Source organism: Aegilops tauschii, chromosome 5, assembly GCF_002575655.3.
Source record: "Aegilops tauschii subsp. strangulata cultivar AL8/78 chromosome 5, Aet v6.0, whole genome shotgun sequence".
NCBI lineage: Eukaryota > Viridiplantae > Streptophyta > Magnoliopsida > Poales > Poaceae > Aegilops > Aegilops tauschii.
This window is the reverse complement of record NC_053039.3, coordinates 10827079-10843608: the sequence shown is the minus strand read 5'-3', so window position 1 is coordinate 10843608 and position 16530 is coordinate 10827079. Positions and strand designations below refer to the sequence as shown.

The window sequence follows — 16530 nt, the reverse complement described above, 5'->3', positions numbered from 1 at the left end:
TCAGCGGCTGGTCGACCGCTTCCACTAGCCAGGAGTATGAAAGTTCAAGGATTGCATGCGATGGGCGATACATATCCGGACGTCGGCATATACTACAACTTTAATGATTCAGAGGTTGGCAGGTGCCTCTCTTGTCTTGGCTTGATGTTTCTGTCTGTCGTCTCGCTCTCAGCCGACCTCCGGAGAAGCGCACATACGTGGCGACGCACGCGTGTACGTGTACGTGTCCGTGTCCGCCAGACCGCCCCAGATATTTAGAGACCGGTAAGAAGTACTAAAACAGTCATGTACCCACTTTTTTGATTTGACGGCAACACGAGTTTCAGAAACTTTCCCCAAGGGCCGAAGCGCCGTCAATCGGCTTTCTATGTCCCAAATAACTTGTTTCATACTCCCTCTGTCTCAAAATTGTTGTATTAGATTTGCCTAAATACGGATGTATCAAATCACATTTTAGTATTAGATACATCTGTATCTAAACGAATCTAAGACCAGAATTTTAGGACCGAGGGAGTATTTGTCTAGATACATATTACTTTCTTTAAGTTCTGCATACATGATGTAGACGGAGGTAATACGGGCCTCAAAGCGCCGACGTCATCGTCAACCCGGACAAGCCGGTGCGCCTCGAGCCTGGCCCCCGCCGCACCTGCTCATATACATTTCCTTCTTTTTTTTATAGTGCCTGAAAATATGTAAATAAGCTTGGCTCTTTTCAATGAATAAATACCCAAACAGGCGAGGCGGACACCGCGCGACCGCAAAGAGCTGCAACCGGTAAGAATTTTTGCTGAAACCATGAACTAAGAAATAAACTACTCCCTTCGTCCTATATAATATAAGAGTGTTTTTGACACTAGTGTTGTGTAAAAAACACTTATATTATGGGACAGAGGGAGTACGTAATAACCAGTAAAGAAAGAGCAAATCAGGGCACTTTTGGTAAGTTGCCAGACACCCACTTATTATGAAATTTCTACCAGTGCCATAATATTTGAATCAGACGTTAAAAAACACTAAGGTTTTATCATAAAGATCCACAAACCTTGCCATGACAAACTTCACAGCTGGTGTTCTCAGCTCTTGAAAAGATCATAACAACTTTAATATTCACGCAGATCATGTTTCTGTAATGTCAGAGTATATACTTCTTTTCGCCATGGGTATGATAATCAGTCGTCGTCTTTCTTCGGCGGCTTACGGTAAGTTTCCTCAACGTGCTTTGCCAGGAAAACATACGTGTTGAACAGCTTCTTGACATTTGGAACGTTGTAGTTCTGAGCTACATAGACACCACATCCCACTCCCACTAAAAATTTGAAGCCGCCACCGAAAACCATTGCAAGAAAACCTGGAGCCGATGATATAAGGGGGGTTATGTACATGCATTTCGACACAGGATGTTTGTAAAAAAAACATGGTAAGACGAAAAAAAATGATACAGCACAAATGATTGCTGTCATGTGGCAGAAACACACTACTATATCCAAACACAAAGCTAAATGACACATATTTAGTATTGAAGTACTTCCCAGGAAAGAAAGTACAGAAGCTACGTTTACAGCCATTGTGTAACGGTGATTCATGTCTTCAGATTCCACCCTCATATGTTTGGTTAATATAGATAGAATCAGAATGTTGCCGTTCAGTTGCTTCATAGATTCTAGTCCAGTAGGACTCTACCACAGAAAGAATAAAAGACACGTGCCAGGAGAGGTGGCGGTGGCTGCCAAGGCAGATTAAGCAGAGGAAAAGTTGAGTCGGTTTACAAGTGAAGGAATGGCTGATGACTGAATGAGTCCTAGGGTGTGTTTGGATGGTGCCCCTGCTAGCCCTGCCAATCCGTGGGCTGCCAAAATATTGGCGCGGGATTCTTTCGCCCGTGACTCTCTCAAAAATTGGCGTGAAACTGAACTACCGGTGCTAGTGTGAACAGGGCGAGCCAAATTATTGGCCCTGATCCAAACATGCGCCCACGCCTGGTCAACTACCAATTTTTTGGTTGGGCTGCTGTAGGCTGCAATCCAAACAGCCTCCTAAACTCCTAATCCAATAGTCTTCCGAGTCCTAGCCCAGTCCAGTGAGCCAGAGTCCCTAATCAGAGTATTTAAGCCTAGCTGTGTTATATATCAAGCAAGCAACCACGACCACTTGTTACCACAGGCCCCGTCCTCTACTGAGCTACCGCTCCATCCCCAGCACCACCTCTGATATTACTGACCCCAATGAGATTCCAAATATAGGATTGGGCGAATGTAATGAAAGAATCTATCAGATCTGCTAGTAACATCCATCTTGCAAGGCCACCAAAAACCGAATTCATGATCCAATCATCCAACGATTTCATTTGAAAATTGAACAACCAATTATTCTAAGAAATGAAATCTGACAAAAGCTCATGAAACCATGCATACTCATTTGTCAAGCTTAGAGCACCTAGATCATTCTGGGGAAAGTGCAACAACCCAATTCCCCCCCCCCCCCCCCCCCCCCCCGCTAGTATAGCATCACAATCATGGGAGAACACATTTCGACCTATAGTCAAGGTTTAAAATGCCACTAACAATGCTCACTGACTTGCGAGCCCAACTATTTTGTTTGACCAAAATTTAGAAACTAATGTTTTTTCAGATGGAAACTCTATTGTCTTCATCATGTATAACTACATAATCTATTAAATCAGGACTAACTGCATGTCTACACACTTCAAATACTGGCATCAGCTCCTAAAATGTCATAGTACAAATTTCCCTTCCCCAATTACTCCATAAAGGAAAGAACTGTGGAAATGTAATGACTATTTTTAATGATGGTCAATTCAGCTTAAAAAGAAAATGGGATAAGAGGTGAAGGTACGATATAACACTCTGACCTCTAGAGTGTTGCTGCAATGCTGCACCAGCAGTTTTGACCGAATCAAGTACCAAAGAAAAGACAGTCTGACACAAGATAATTTCTCTTTTTGAGGAATGACATAAGATAACTTTTCTTTTTGAGGAATGACACAAGACGATACAGATATCGAGCAGTGCATAAAACAACAACTAGAGAATCCCAGTCAACAACTGCAAATAAAGGTCCATGTTTTTGAAGTTCAAACAAAATTGTGCCAAATAATCGCAACGTCTTTTATCAATCTGTTATCTCCCCCCTCGTCCTCCCAACCATCCTAAGTTCCAGTCCCCGATCCCATAAGCCATGCCGCCCAACCATCCTCGCGTCCATAGGTACCTAATTTCTTCTGAATGCAAACTATCCCCATAGGTTCCAGGATCAAAACCTGGCTCTGGTACTAAGATGTCATGAGCTAGGTTACGGAGGGGATAGTTGTGAGTGGTAAGAGGGCGAGGGCTTAGGCTTGGGCGCCATGACGTTTTGGGATAGATCTGTTCTGGAGGTTAACCTCCCCTTTTTCTCTGTTTATTTCTTCGATGCCTGATTATACAAAGGATTGCCTTTTATCTAGAGCACAGTGGGATGGTGGAGCTTCCAATTTATCAAATCGACTAAGACTATCTAATTTATTCCAGAATGCAAAGTAATATTACAACATTATGGTCAATCAGCACTCCGATCCTTCCAAGTTAGAAGCTAATGGGTATTATCGCCGCACAGCGAGCAGCACCCCCAAGGACATTGCATTAGCACGTACATACATATATCCATCTATTTTTCAGTAGCAAATTAGCACCGAGCAGCAGCAAAAGGGAACCAGTTACTACCCTTGACAGTAGCAAATTAGCACCAAGCGGCTGCAAAAAGAGAACCAGTTACTACTACCCTTTACAGTAGCATTGACCCTTCACAGTAGCAAAAGATGTCTACATACTCGCACCATTCATCCGTCGATCTAGCAAGCAACTAGCACAATTCAACCATCCATCAAGCAAACCATCTAGTGCCTAACATCAACATACATCCATCTACCCAAGATCCATTGATCCATGTAACTAGCAACATGAACAAGAGAGGAACAGGGGACAGAGAGACGAACAAGAAACATAGAGGTAAGGGACAGAGGCTCACCCCAGGCCGCGGTCGAAGGAGAGCAGCGGCCGGCCAGGCGCAGGAAGAGACGGCGGGGGGGGGGGGGGTGGCGACGAGGGTCACGGCAGCGTCCTTGGTTCGCCGGCTGCTGCTGGGGTGACCGGGGGCGGAGGACGGCAGGGGCCGGCGGGGTGGGCGCGTCGGGGCTGCGCTCGTCGGCTGCCGCAGGGGTCGGAGGAGGCCCTCGCTCGTCGGAGGGAGGAGGAGAGGAGCGGGCGGCGGGGTGAGGAACCCTAGCGCGCTCGGCCGAGGACAGAGGGGAGGACTGCCCGGCCCAATCGTTTGGAGCTGAAACAGGGGAGGGAATTGACAACTTTTTAATTCAAAAAAAAAAGACAATTTGTTGAATTTTTTTAACACGGTACGATCGAAGTAGCTCACACACCAGCGTACACCACCTCTATCAACGCACGCACAACCTACCCCTATGAGCATCTTCAAGAGACTGAGTCGGCATAACATCTTGATATTTTATGAAATCACCATAGGCCTTGTAGTCGACGAGAACGTCTCCTCCCACCGAACAAAAATCGCCGGAAGGCTGAATTAAACTCAGAAATAATATAAGCACCAATGTCAAATCTAGGACTTGAACCCCTCATAGGCTCAGAATATCACCGTCCTTCTAACCGTTCAACCACATGATGGTTTGCCACTATTTGCTGATTCTGTTGTGGCTAACTAAGTTTTGGAAAAATGTTTTCCAAAACTAAAAATATTTAAACATTAGTTTTCATAGGAAGTAATGCCTCCGTAAATAAATATAAGAGTGTTTAGATTATTATTTCAATGGTCTAAGTGCTCTTATATTTTTTTATAGAGGGAGTAGTAGTTTGTAAGGCATCTCCAACGGCAATCAACAAAGTTGAGCAAGAGGAAGCAAAATTTATGATCTTGCCTTCTGTCGCGTGCAATGGCCACCTTGCCTCCAGCTGACGAACCACGTTACAAAACTTCATGACGCTGGTCTGGATAGCGTACCAGCGATACGATGACGACATTGATGTCTATTACGCAACTTTATTCTTGTATAGACTCGTGTTGGGCCTCTAAGGGGCTGTTTGGAAACCCCCCAGCTCCTAGAAATCCTGAGAGTTGCGGAGCTGGTAAACAGCCGCTCCACAAATTTCAACTACGACTCCACCTGCTCCGGGAGTGGAGCTGGGGAGCGGAGTACCTCCGAACAGGGCCTAAGCGCAGAGTTTTGTAGGACAGTAGCAATTTTCCCTCAAGTGGATGACCTAAGGTTTATCAATCCGTGGGAGGCGTAGGATGAAGATGGTCTCTCTCAAACAACTCTGCAACCAAATAACAAAGAGTCTTTTGTGTCCTCAACACACCAAATACAATGGTAATTTGTATAGGTGCAGTAGTTGGACGAGGAGATGGTAATAAAAGCGTAGTAATGATAGTAGATATTGATTTTTGGTAATAAGAACAATAAAAAACAACAAGGTAGCAAGTAACAAAAGTGAGCACAAACGGCATTGCAATACTTGAAAATGAGGCCTAGGGTCAGTACTTTTGCTAGTGCAATCTCTCAAAAATGCTAATATAATTGGATCATATAACCATCCATCAACGTGCGATGAAGAATCACTCCATAGTTCCTATCTAGCGGAGAACGTAAGAAACTCCATGCAGATGGACTTTTGGAATCAAAATCATTTGATACTTGCAAACCATGCCTAATGGGTAAGATGACTAAAACTTCGTTCTCCGGAACAATGGAGCAAGCTAATGACTTATTGGAAATAATACATACTAATGTATGCGGTCCGATGAGTGTTGAAGCACGCGGCGGGTATCGTTATTTTCTGACCTTCACAGATGATTTGAGTAGGTATGGGTATATCTACTTGATGAAACACAAGTCTGAAACATTTAAGAAGTTCAAAGAATTTCAGAGTGAAGTGGAGAATCATCGTAATAAGAAAATAAAGTTTCTACGATCTGATCGCGGAGGCGAATATTTGAGTTACGAGTTTGGCCTTCATTTAAAACAATGTGAAATTGTTTCACAACTCACGCCACCTGGAACACCACAGTGTAATGGTGTGTCCGAATGTCGTAGCCGTACTTTATTAGATACGGTGCGTTCTATGATGTCTCTTACCGATTTACCATTATCGTTTTGGGGTTATGCATTAGAGACAGCCGCATTCATGTTAAGTAAGGCACCGTCTAAATCCGTTGAGATGACACCGTATGAAATGTGGTTTGGCAAGAAACCTAAGCTGTCGTTTCTTAAAGTTTGGGGTTGCGGCACTTATGTCAAAAGGCTTCAGCCTGGTAAGCTCGAACTCAAATCAGAGAAGTGTGTCTTCATACGATACCCTAAGGAAACAATTGGGTACACCTTCTATCACAGATCCGAAGGCAAGATCTCGGTTGCCAAGAATGGAACCTTTCTAGAGAAGGAGTTTCTCTGGAAAGAAGTGAGTGGGAGGAAAGTAGATCTTGATAAGGTAAATGTACCTTCTCTCGAATTGGAAAGTAGTACATCAGAGAAGACTGTTCCCGTGATGCCTACACCAAGTAGAGAGGAAGCTAATGATGATAATTATGAAACTTTGGATCAAGTTACTACTGAACTTCGTAGGTCAACCAGAGCATGATCCACACCATAGTGGTACGGTAATCATGTTCTGAAAGTCATGTTATTAGACCAAGGCGAACCTACGAACTATGAAGAAGCCATGATGAGCCCAGATTCCGATAAATGGCTTGAGGCCATGAAATCTGAGATAGGATCCATGTATGAGAACAAAGTGTGGACTTTGATGGATTTGCCCGATGATCGGCAAGCCATAGAAAATAAATGGATCTTCAAGAAGAAGACTGACGCTGATGGTAGTGTTACTGTCTACATAGATGGACTTGTCGCGAGAGGTTTTTGACAAGTTCAAGGAATTGACTACGATGAGACTTTCTCACCCGTAGCGATGCTTAAGTCTGTCCGAATCATGTTAGCAATTGTCACATTTTATGATTACGAAATCTGGCAAATGGACATCAAAACTGCAATCCTTAATGGATTTCTTGAAGAAGAGTTGTATATGATGCAACCAGAAGGTTTTGTCGATCCTAAAGGTGTTATCAAAGTGTGCAAGCTCCAGCGACTGGTGCAAGCTGATACGTCTCCAACGTATCTATAATTTTTTATTGTTCCATGCTATTATATTATCTGTTTTAGATGTTTAATGAGCTTCATTATACACTTTTATATTATTTTTTGGGACTAACCTACTAACCGGAGGCCCAACCCAAATTGCTGTTTTTTGCCTATTTCAGTGTTTCACGGAAAAGGAATATCAAACGGAATCCAAACGGAATGAAACCTTCGGGAGAGTTATTTTTGGAACAAACGCAATCCAGGGGACTTGGACTGGACGTCAAGAAATAAGTGAGGAGGCCACGAGGCAGGGAGGCGCGCCTGCCCCCCTGGGCGCGCCCCCACCCTCGTGGGCCCCTCGCAACTCCACCGACCTACTTCTTCCTCCTATATATATACCCACGTACCCCGAAAACATCCGAGAGCACGACGAAACCCTATTTCCACTGCCACAACCTTCTATACCCATAAGATCCCATCTTGGGGCCTTTTCCGGCGCTCCGCTGGAGGGGGAATCGATCACGGAGGGCTTCTACATCAACACCATAGCCTCTCCGATGATGTGTGAGTAGTTTACCTCAGACCTTCGGGTCCATAGTTATTAGCTAGATGGCTTCTTCTCTCTCTTTGTATCTCAATAAAAAGTTCTCCTCGATTCTCTTGGAGATCTATTTGATGTAACTCTTTTTGCGGTGTGTTTGTAGAGATCCGATAAATTGTGGGTTTATGATCAAGATTATTTATGAACAATATTTGAATCTCCTCTGAATTCTTTTATGTATGATTTGTTATCTTTGCAAGTCTCTTCGAATTATCAGTTTGGTTTGGCCTACTAGATTTTTTTTCTTGCAATGGGAGAAGTGCTTAGCTTTGGGTTCAATCTTGTGGTGTTCGATCCCAGTGACAGAAAGGGAAACCGATACGTATTGTATTGTTGCCACCGAGGATAAAAAGATGGGGTTTATATCATATTGCTTGAGTTTATCCCTCTACATCATGTCATCTTGCCTAATGCGTTACTCTGTTCTTATGAACTTAATACTCTCGATGCATGCTGGATAGCGGTCGATGTGTGGAGTAATAGTAGTAGATGCAGAATCGTTTCGGTCTACTTGTCGCGGACGTGATGCCTATATACATGATCATGCCTAGATATTCTCATAATTATGCACTTTTCTATCAATTGCTCGACAGTAATTTGTTCACCCACCGTAATACTTATGCTATCTTGAGAGAAGCCACTAGTGAAACCTATGGCCCCCGGGTCTATTTTCCATCATATAAGTTTTCGATCTATTTTATTTTGCAATCTTTACTTTCCAATCTATAAAACAAAAATACCAAAAATATTTATCTTATTATCTCTATCAGATCTCACTTTTGCAAGTGGCCGTGAAGGGATTGACAACCCCTTTATCGCGTTGGTTGCAAGGTTCTTATTTGTTTGTGTAGGTACGAGGGACTTCCGTGTGGCCTCCTACTGGATTGATACCTTGGTTCTCAAAACTGAGGGAAATACTTACACTACTTTGCTGCATCACCCGTTACTCTTCAAGGGAAAACCAACGCAGTGCTCAAGAGGTAGCAAGAAGGATTTCTAGCGCCGTTGCCAGGGAGTCTACGCACAAGTCAAGACATACCAAGTACCCATCACAACTCTTATGCCTCGCATTACATTATTTGCCATTTGCCTCTCGTTTTCCTCTCCCCCACTTCACCCTTGCCGTTTTATTCGCCCTCTTTTCTGTTCGCCTCTTTTCGCTTTCCTCTTGTGTTGCCGTTCGTTGTCATGGCTAGTCCTTCTATCATTATTAGTACTCCCAATCATGAAGTTCTTAATTTTAAACAAAGGGAGGGAGAAAATCTAAAAGATGCTTGGCATAGAATTTGCAATGCTCAGAATAGATCTACTAGGAAGCAATCTACTTCCGTTCTTCTTCGCAATTTTTATGTAGGCATCACTCCTTGGAACGGATATATTCTTGATACCATTACCGGAGGGAATTTCTTGGGTAGCCATACTTTTGATTCTCACAATGTTATGATAGATTTGTTTGGCCCACCACCTCTTTTGGTTAATGGAACTATTTTAACTTTGGAACATGTGATGCAAAGGCTTGAAATTATTGAAAATAAAGTTGCCACTGTAGAGTTGATTGAAAATTTGGATAAAAAGATCCACAACCAAATTACCCAATATGGATCTAAGGTAGGAGTTACTCTGATTTTTTTAAAGAAAAAGACCCTATAGTTAACGATAGAATAGATCAAGATTCCACAAGAATTGGTAAACTTGAGGATATTATTACCAACTTAGGGTCTGCCTTTTCATCCGTGAAAAATACTCCAAATACTCCTCCTACCAAAGTTGCCAAGTTAATGTATGTTCCTAAAAATAAGGGTGAATCTTCTAAGGAAAACGCGGATCTCAAATCAATAAGTGTTCATCCCAACTTTTTCGCTATCATTAAGGAACCTTTTGCTACAAATGAATTTCTTGATTTCTTGCCTAAGAGTTTGATCATTAATAAAAAGAAGGAAACTCCTAAGGGATATAAGTGTTCTATTGAAGAATTGCATACCAAAGATGATGATACTTAGATCTATCCTTGTTTTTAAGCCTAGCTAGGAGCGTTAAACGATAGCGCTTGTTGGGAGGCAACCCAATTTTATTTTTATTCCTTGCTTTTTGTTCCAGTTTAGTAATAAATATTTGATCTAGCCTCTGGTTAGATGTAGTTTTGTGTTTCAATTAGTGTTTGTGCCAAGTAAAACCATTAGGATAACCTACGGTGATAGTTATTTGATCTTGCTGTAAAAAACAGAAACTTTGCGCGCACGAGATTAGTTTTCATAAATCACAGAAACATGCTTTTCAGTTGATTCTTTTTGCAGAAGATTAATAAACAAATTATATAGGACTTCCTAATTTGGTAGAATTTTTTAAGTTCCAGAAGTTTGCGTTTGATACAGATTGCTACAGACTGTTCTGTTTTTGACAGATTCTGTTTTTCGTGTGTTGTTTGCTTATTTTGATGAATCTATGGCTAGTATAGGAGGTTATGAACCATAGAGAAGTTGGAATACAGTAGGTTTAACACAAATATAAATAAAGAATTAGTTCATTACAGTACCTTAAAGTGGTGGTTTATTTTATTTCGCTAACAGAGCTCATGAGATTTTCTGTTGAGTTTTGTGTTGTGAAGTTTTCAAGTTTTTGGGTAAAGATTTGATGGATTATGGAATAAGGAGTGTCAAGAGCCTAAGATTGGGAATGCCCAAGGCACCCCAAGGTAAAATTCAAGGACAACCAAAAGCCTAAGCTTGGGGATGCCCCGGAAGGCATCCCCTCTTTCGTCTTCGTCCATCGGTAACTTTACTTGAGGCTATATTTTTATTCACCACATGATATGTGTTTTGCTTGGAGCGTCTTGTATGATTTGAGTATTTGCTTTTTAGTTTACCACAATCATCCTTGCTGTACACACCTTTTGGGAGACACACACATGAATCGAAATTTATTAGAATACTCTATGTGCTTCACTTATATCTTTTGAGCTAGATAATTTTGCTCTAGTGCTTCACTTATATCTTTTGAGCTAGATAATTTTGCTCTAGTGCTTCACTTATATCTTTTTAGAGCACGGTGGTGGTTTTATTTTATAGAAATTATTGATCTCTCATGCTTCACTTATATTATTTTGAGAGTCTTTTAGAACAGCATGGTAATTTGCTTTGGTTGAAATTAGTCCTAATATAATAGGCATCCAAGATAGGTATAATAAAAACTATCATATAAAGCGCATTCAATACTATGAGAAGTTTGATACTTGATGATTGTTTTGAGATATGGAGATGGTGGTATTAAAGTTGTGCTAGTTGAGTAATTGTGAATTTGAGAAATACTTGTGTGGAAGTTTGCAAGTCCCGTAGCATGCACGTATGGTAACCGTTGTGTAACAAATTTGAAACATGAGGTGTTCTTTGAGTGTCATCCTTTGTGTGGAGGTCGGGATAGCGCGATGGTTAACTCCTACCAACCCTTCCCCTAGGAGCATGCGTGTAGTGCTTGGTTTTGATGACTTGTAGATTTTTGCAATAAGTATGTGAGTTCTTTATGACTAATGTTGAGTCCACGGATTATACGCACTCTCATCCTTCCATCATTGCTAGCCTCTTCGGTACCGTGCATTGCCCTTTCTCACCTTGAGAGTTGGTGCAAACTTCGTCGGTGCATCCAAACCCCGTGATATGATATGCTCTATCACACACAAACCTCCTTATATCTTCCTCAAAATAGCCACCATACCTACCTATTATGGAATTTCCATAGCCATTCCGAGATATATTGCCATGCAACTTTCCACCATTCCGTTTATTATGACACGCTTCATCATTGTCATAATGCCATGCATGATCATGTAGTTGACATCGTATTTGTGGCAAAGCCACCATGCATAACTTTCATACATGTCACTCTTGATTCATTGCCCATCCCGGTACACCGCCGGAGGCATTCATTTAGAGTCATATTTTGTTCTAGTATCGAGTTGTAATCATTGAGTTGTAAATAAATAGAAGTGTGATGATCATCATTCATAGAGCATTGTCCCAAATAAAAAAAAGAGAGAAAGGCCAAATAAAAAAAGAAGGCCCAAAAAAAGAAATAAAAAAGGGACAATGCTACTATCTCTTTTTCCACACTTGTGCTTCAAAGTAGCACCATGATCTTTATGATAGAGAGTCTCTTGTTTTGTCACTTTCATATACTAGTGGGAATTTTTCATTATAGAACTTGGCTTGTATATTCCAACAATGGGCTTCCTCAAATGCCCTAGGTCTTCGTGAGCAAGCAAGTTGGATGCACACCCACTTAGTTTCTTTTGTTGAGCTTTCATACATTTATAGCTCTAGTGCAGCCGTTGCATGGCAATCCCTACTCCTTACGTTGACATCAATTGATGGGCATCTCCATAGCCCGTTGATTAGCCACGTCAATGTGAGACTTTCTCCTTTTTTGTCTTCTCCACACAACCCCCATCATCATATTCTATTCCACCTATAGTACTATGTCCATGGCTCACGCTCATGTATTGCGTGAAAGTTGAAAAAGTTTGAAAATTCTTAAGTATGAAATAATTCCTTGGCTGAAACCGGGGTTGTGCATGATTTGAATATTTTGTGTGACGAAGATGGAACATAGCCAAACTATATGATTTTGTAGGGATAAACTTACTATGGCCATGTTATTTTGAGAAGACATAATTGCTTAGTTAGTATGCTTGAAGTATTATTATTTTTTATGTCAATATTAAACTTTTATCTTGAATCTTTCGGATCTGAATATTCTTGCCACAATAAAGAAAATTACATTGAAGAATATGCTAGGTAGCATTCCACATCAAAAATTCTGTTTTTATCATTTACCTACTCGAGGACGAGCATGAATTAAGCTTGGGGATGCTTGATACGTCTCCAACGTATCTATAATTTTTTTATTGTTGCATGCTATTATATTATCTATTTTGGATGTTTAATGGGCTTTATTATACACTTTTATATTATTTTTTGGGAGTAACCTACTAACCGGAGGCCCAGCCCAAATTGCTGCCCATTTCAGTGTTTCGCACAAAAGGAATATCAAACGGAATCCAAACGGAAATGAAACCTTCAGGAGAGTTATTTTTGGAACAAACGCAATCCAGGGGACTTCGAGTGGACGTCAAGAAAGAAGCGAGGAGGCCACGAGGCAGGGAGGCACGCCTACCCCCCTGGGCGCGCGCCCCACCCTCATGGGCCCCTCGCAGCTCCACCGACCTACTTCTTCCTCCTATATATACCCACGTACCCCAAAAACATCCGAGAGCACGACGAAACCCTATTTCCACCGCCGCAACCTTCTATACCCGTAAGATCCCATCTTGGGGCCTTTTCAGGCGCTCCGCCGGAGGGGGAATCGATCACGGAGGGCTTCTACATCAACACCATAGCCTCTCCGATGATGTGTGAGTAGTTTACCTCAGACCTTCGGGTCCATAGTTATTAGCTAGATGGCTTCTTCTCTCTCTTTGGATCTCAATTCAAAGTTCTCCTCGATTCTCTTGGAGATCTATTTGATGTAACTCTTTTTGCGGTGTGTTTGTCAAGATCCGATGAATTGTGGGTTTATGATCAAGATTATCTATGAACAATATTTGAATCTCCTCTGGATTCTTTTATGTATGATTTGTTATCTTTGCAAGTCTCTTCGAATTATCAGTTTGGTTTGGCCTATACTAGATTGATCTTTCTTGCAATGGGAGAAGTGCTTAGCTTTGGGTTCAATCTTGTGGTGTTCGATCCCAGTGACAGAAGGGGGAACCGATACGTATTGTATTGTTGCCATCGAGGATAAAAAGATGGGGTTTATATCATATTGCTTGAATTTATCCCTCTACATCATGTCATCTTGCCTAATGCGTTACTCTGTTCTTATGAACTTAATACTCTAGATGCATGCTGGATAGCAGTCGATGTGTGGAGTAATAGTAGTAGACGCAGAATCGTTTCGGTCTACTTGTCGCGGACGTGATGCCTATATACATGATCATGCCTAGATATTCTCATAATTATGCACTTTTCTATCAATTGCTCGACAGTAATTTGTTCACCCACCGTAATACTTATGCTATCTTGAGAGAAGCCACTAGTGAAACCTATGGCCCCCGGGTCTATTTTCCATCATATAAGTTTCCGATCTATTTTATTTTGCAATCTTTACTTTCCAATCTATAAAACAAAAATACCAAAAATATTTATCTGATTATCTCTACCAAATCTCACTTTTGCAAGTGGCCGTGAAGGGATTGACAACCCCTTTATCGCGTTGGTTGCAAGGTTCTTATTTGTTTGTGTAGGTACGAGGGACTTGGTGTGGCCTCCTACTGGATTGATACCTTGGTTCTCAAAACTGAGGGAAATATTTACGCTACTTTGCTGCATCACCCTTTCCTCTTCAAGGGAAAACCAACGTAGTGGTCAAGAGGTAGCACAAGCATCTCGGAGTTGGAATATACGCTTTGATGAGGTGATCAAAGCATATGGTTTTATACAGACTTACAGTGAAGCCTGTATTTACAAGAAAGTGAGTGGGAGCTCTGTAGCATTTCTGATATTATATGTGGATGACATATTGTTGATTGGAAATAATATAGAATTTTTGGATAGCATAAAAGGATACTTGAATAAGAATTTTTCAATGAAAGACCTTGGTGAAGTTGCTTATATATTGGGCATCAAGATCTATAGAGATAGATTGAGACGCTTAATAGGACATTCACAAAGCGCATACCTTGATAAAGTTTTGAAGAAGTTCAAAATGGACCAGTCAAAGAAAGGGTTCTTGCCTGTGTTACAAGGTGTGAAGTTGAGTCAGACTCAAAGCCCGACCACTACAGAAGATAGAGAGAAAATGAAAGTCATTCCCTATGCCTCAGCCATAGGTTCTATCATGTATGCTATGCTGTGTACCAGACCTGATGTGTGCCTTGCCATAAGTCTGGCAGGGAGGTACCAAAGTAATCCAGGAGTGGGTCACAGGACAGCGGTCAAGAACGTCCTGAAGTACCTAAAGAGGACAAAGGATATGTTTCTCGTTTATGGAGGTGACGAAGAGCTCATCGTAAATGGTTATGTCGATGCTAGCTTCGACACTGATCCGAATGACTCTAAGTCACAAACCGAATACGTATTTATATCGAATGGTGGATCTATCAGTTGGTGCAGCTCCAAGCAGAGCGTCGTGGCGGGATCTACGTGTGAAGCGGAGTACATAGCTGCTTCGGAAGCAGCACATGAAGGAGTCTGGATGAAGGAGTTCATATCCGATCTAGGTGTAATACCTAGTGCATCGATGTTGGGGAACGTAGCATGCAATTTCAAAAAATTCCTACGCTCACGCAAGATCTGTCTAGGAGATGCATAGCAACGAGAAGGGGAGAGTATGCCCACGTACCCTCGTAGACCGAAAGCGGAAGCGTTTGTTAACGCGGTTGATGTAGTCGAACTTCTTCACGTTCCGACCGATCAAGCACCGAACGTACGGCACCTCCGAGTTCTGCACACGTTCAGCTTGATGACGTCCCTCGAACTCTTGATCCAGCAAAGTGTCAAGGGAGAGTTCCGTCAGCACGCCGGCGTGGTGACGGTGATGGTGAAGTGATTGATACGTCCATTTTGCATCATGTTTTCTTGCTGTTATTTATGATGTTTTTATCCATAATAATGCTTTTTGGAGTAATTCTAATGCCTTTTCTCTCATAATTTGCAAGGTACACACCAAGAGGGAGAATTCTCGTAGCTGGAAATCTGGACCTGAAAAAGCTACGCCAGGCCACCTATTCTGCACAACTCCAAATGAGCTGAAACTTCACGGAGATTTTTTGTGGATTATTTAAGAAATACTGAACCAATAAACACCAGAGGGGGCCACCATGTGGGCACAACCCACCTGGGCGCGCTAGGCCCCCCTGGCGCGCCCTGGTGGGTTGTGGCCTCCTCGGCCCACCTCCGGTGGCCATCTTCTGGTATATAAGTCATTTTAACCTAGAAAAAATAAGAGGAAGACTTTCGGGACGGAGCGCCGCCGTCTCGAGGCAGAACTTGGGTAGGAACACTTTTGCCCTCCGGCGGAGCGATTCTGCCGGGGGAACTTCCCTCACGGAGGGGGAAATCGTCGTCATCATCATCACCAACAACTCTCCCATCTTGGGGAGGGCAATATCCATTAACATCTTCACCAGCACCATCTCATCTCAAACCCTAGTTCATCTCTTGTATTCAATCTTGTTACCGGAACTATAGATTGTTGCTAGGCGGTGACTAGTAGTGTTGATTACATCTTGCAGTTGATTACTATATGGTTTATTTGGTGGAAGATTATATGTTCAAATCCATGATGCTATTTAATACCCCTCTGATCATGAGCATGTTTATTATTTGTGAGTAGTTACCTTTGTTCTTGATGTCACGGGATAAATCATGTTGCAAGTAATCATGTGAATTTGATATGTGTTCGATATTTTGATAGTATGTATGTTGTGATTCCCTTAGTGGTGTCATGTGAACGTCGACTACATGACACTTCACCATATCTGGGCCTAAGGGAATGCATTGTGGAGTAGTAAATAGATGGTGGGTTGCGAGAGTGACAGAAACTTAAACCCCAGTTTATGCACTATTCTGTAAGGGACCGATTGGATCCTAGACTTTAATGCTATGGTTAGAATTTATTCTTAATAATTTTCTCGTAGTTGCGGATGCTTGCGGGAGGGTTAATCATAAGTAGGAGGTTTGTTCAAGTAAGAACAGCACCTAAGCACTGGTCCACC

At 42.0% G+C, this 16530-nt stretch overlaps 1 protein-coding gene and 1 pseudogene across 1 annotated transcript; both read right to left on the bottom strand.

The window, feature by feature from the left end:
* Window positions 1–16530, bottom strand: part of LOC141022470 (uncharacterized) — a 179670-nt pseudogene that overhangs the window by 15495 nt on the left and 147645 nt on the right.
* Window positions 929–4504, bottom strand: LOC109748820 (uncharacterized). Its single transcript, XM_073498548.1, has 3 exons — window positions 4471–4504; window positions 4027–4335; window positions 929–1351 (listed from the first exon to the last, which is right to left on the bottom strand). Exons 1-3 carry the CDS (start codon window positions 4502–4504, stop codon window positions 1173–1175), a joined length of 522 nt encoding a protein of 173 aa, XP_073354649.1. The 3' UTR covers window positions 929–1172.

Excerpts from the sequence above, each read along its gene's own strand:
- LOC109748820 (XM_073498548.1), bottom strand. The coding sequence starts at position 4,504 with ATGCCGACTCAGTCTCTTGAAGATGCTCATAGGG. Across the intron at positions 4,336-4,470 it reads TCTTGAAGATGCTCATAGGG|CTCCAAACGATTGGGCCGGG; the intron begins GTAGGTTGTGCG and ends CCCCTGTTTCAG. Across the intron at positions 1,352-4,026 it reads TCCTTCGACCGCGGCCTGGG|GTTTTCTTGCAATGGTTTTC; the intron begins GTGAGCCTCTGT and ends CATCGGCTCCAG.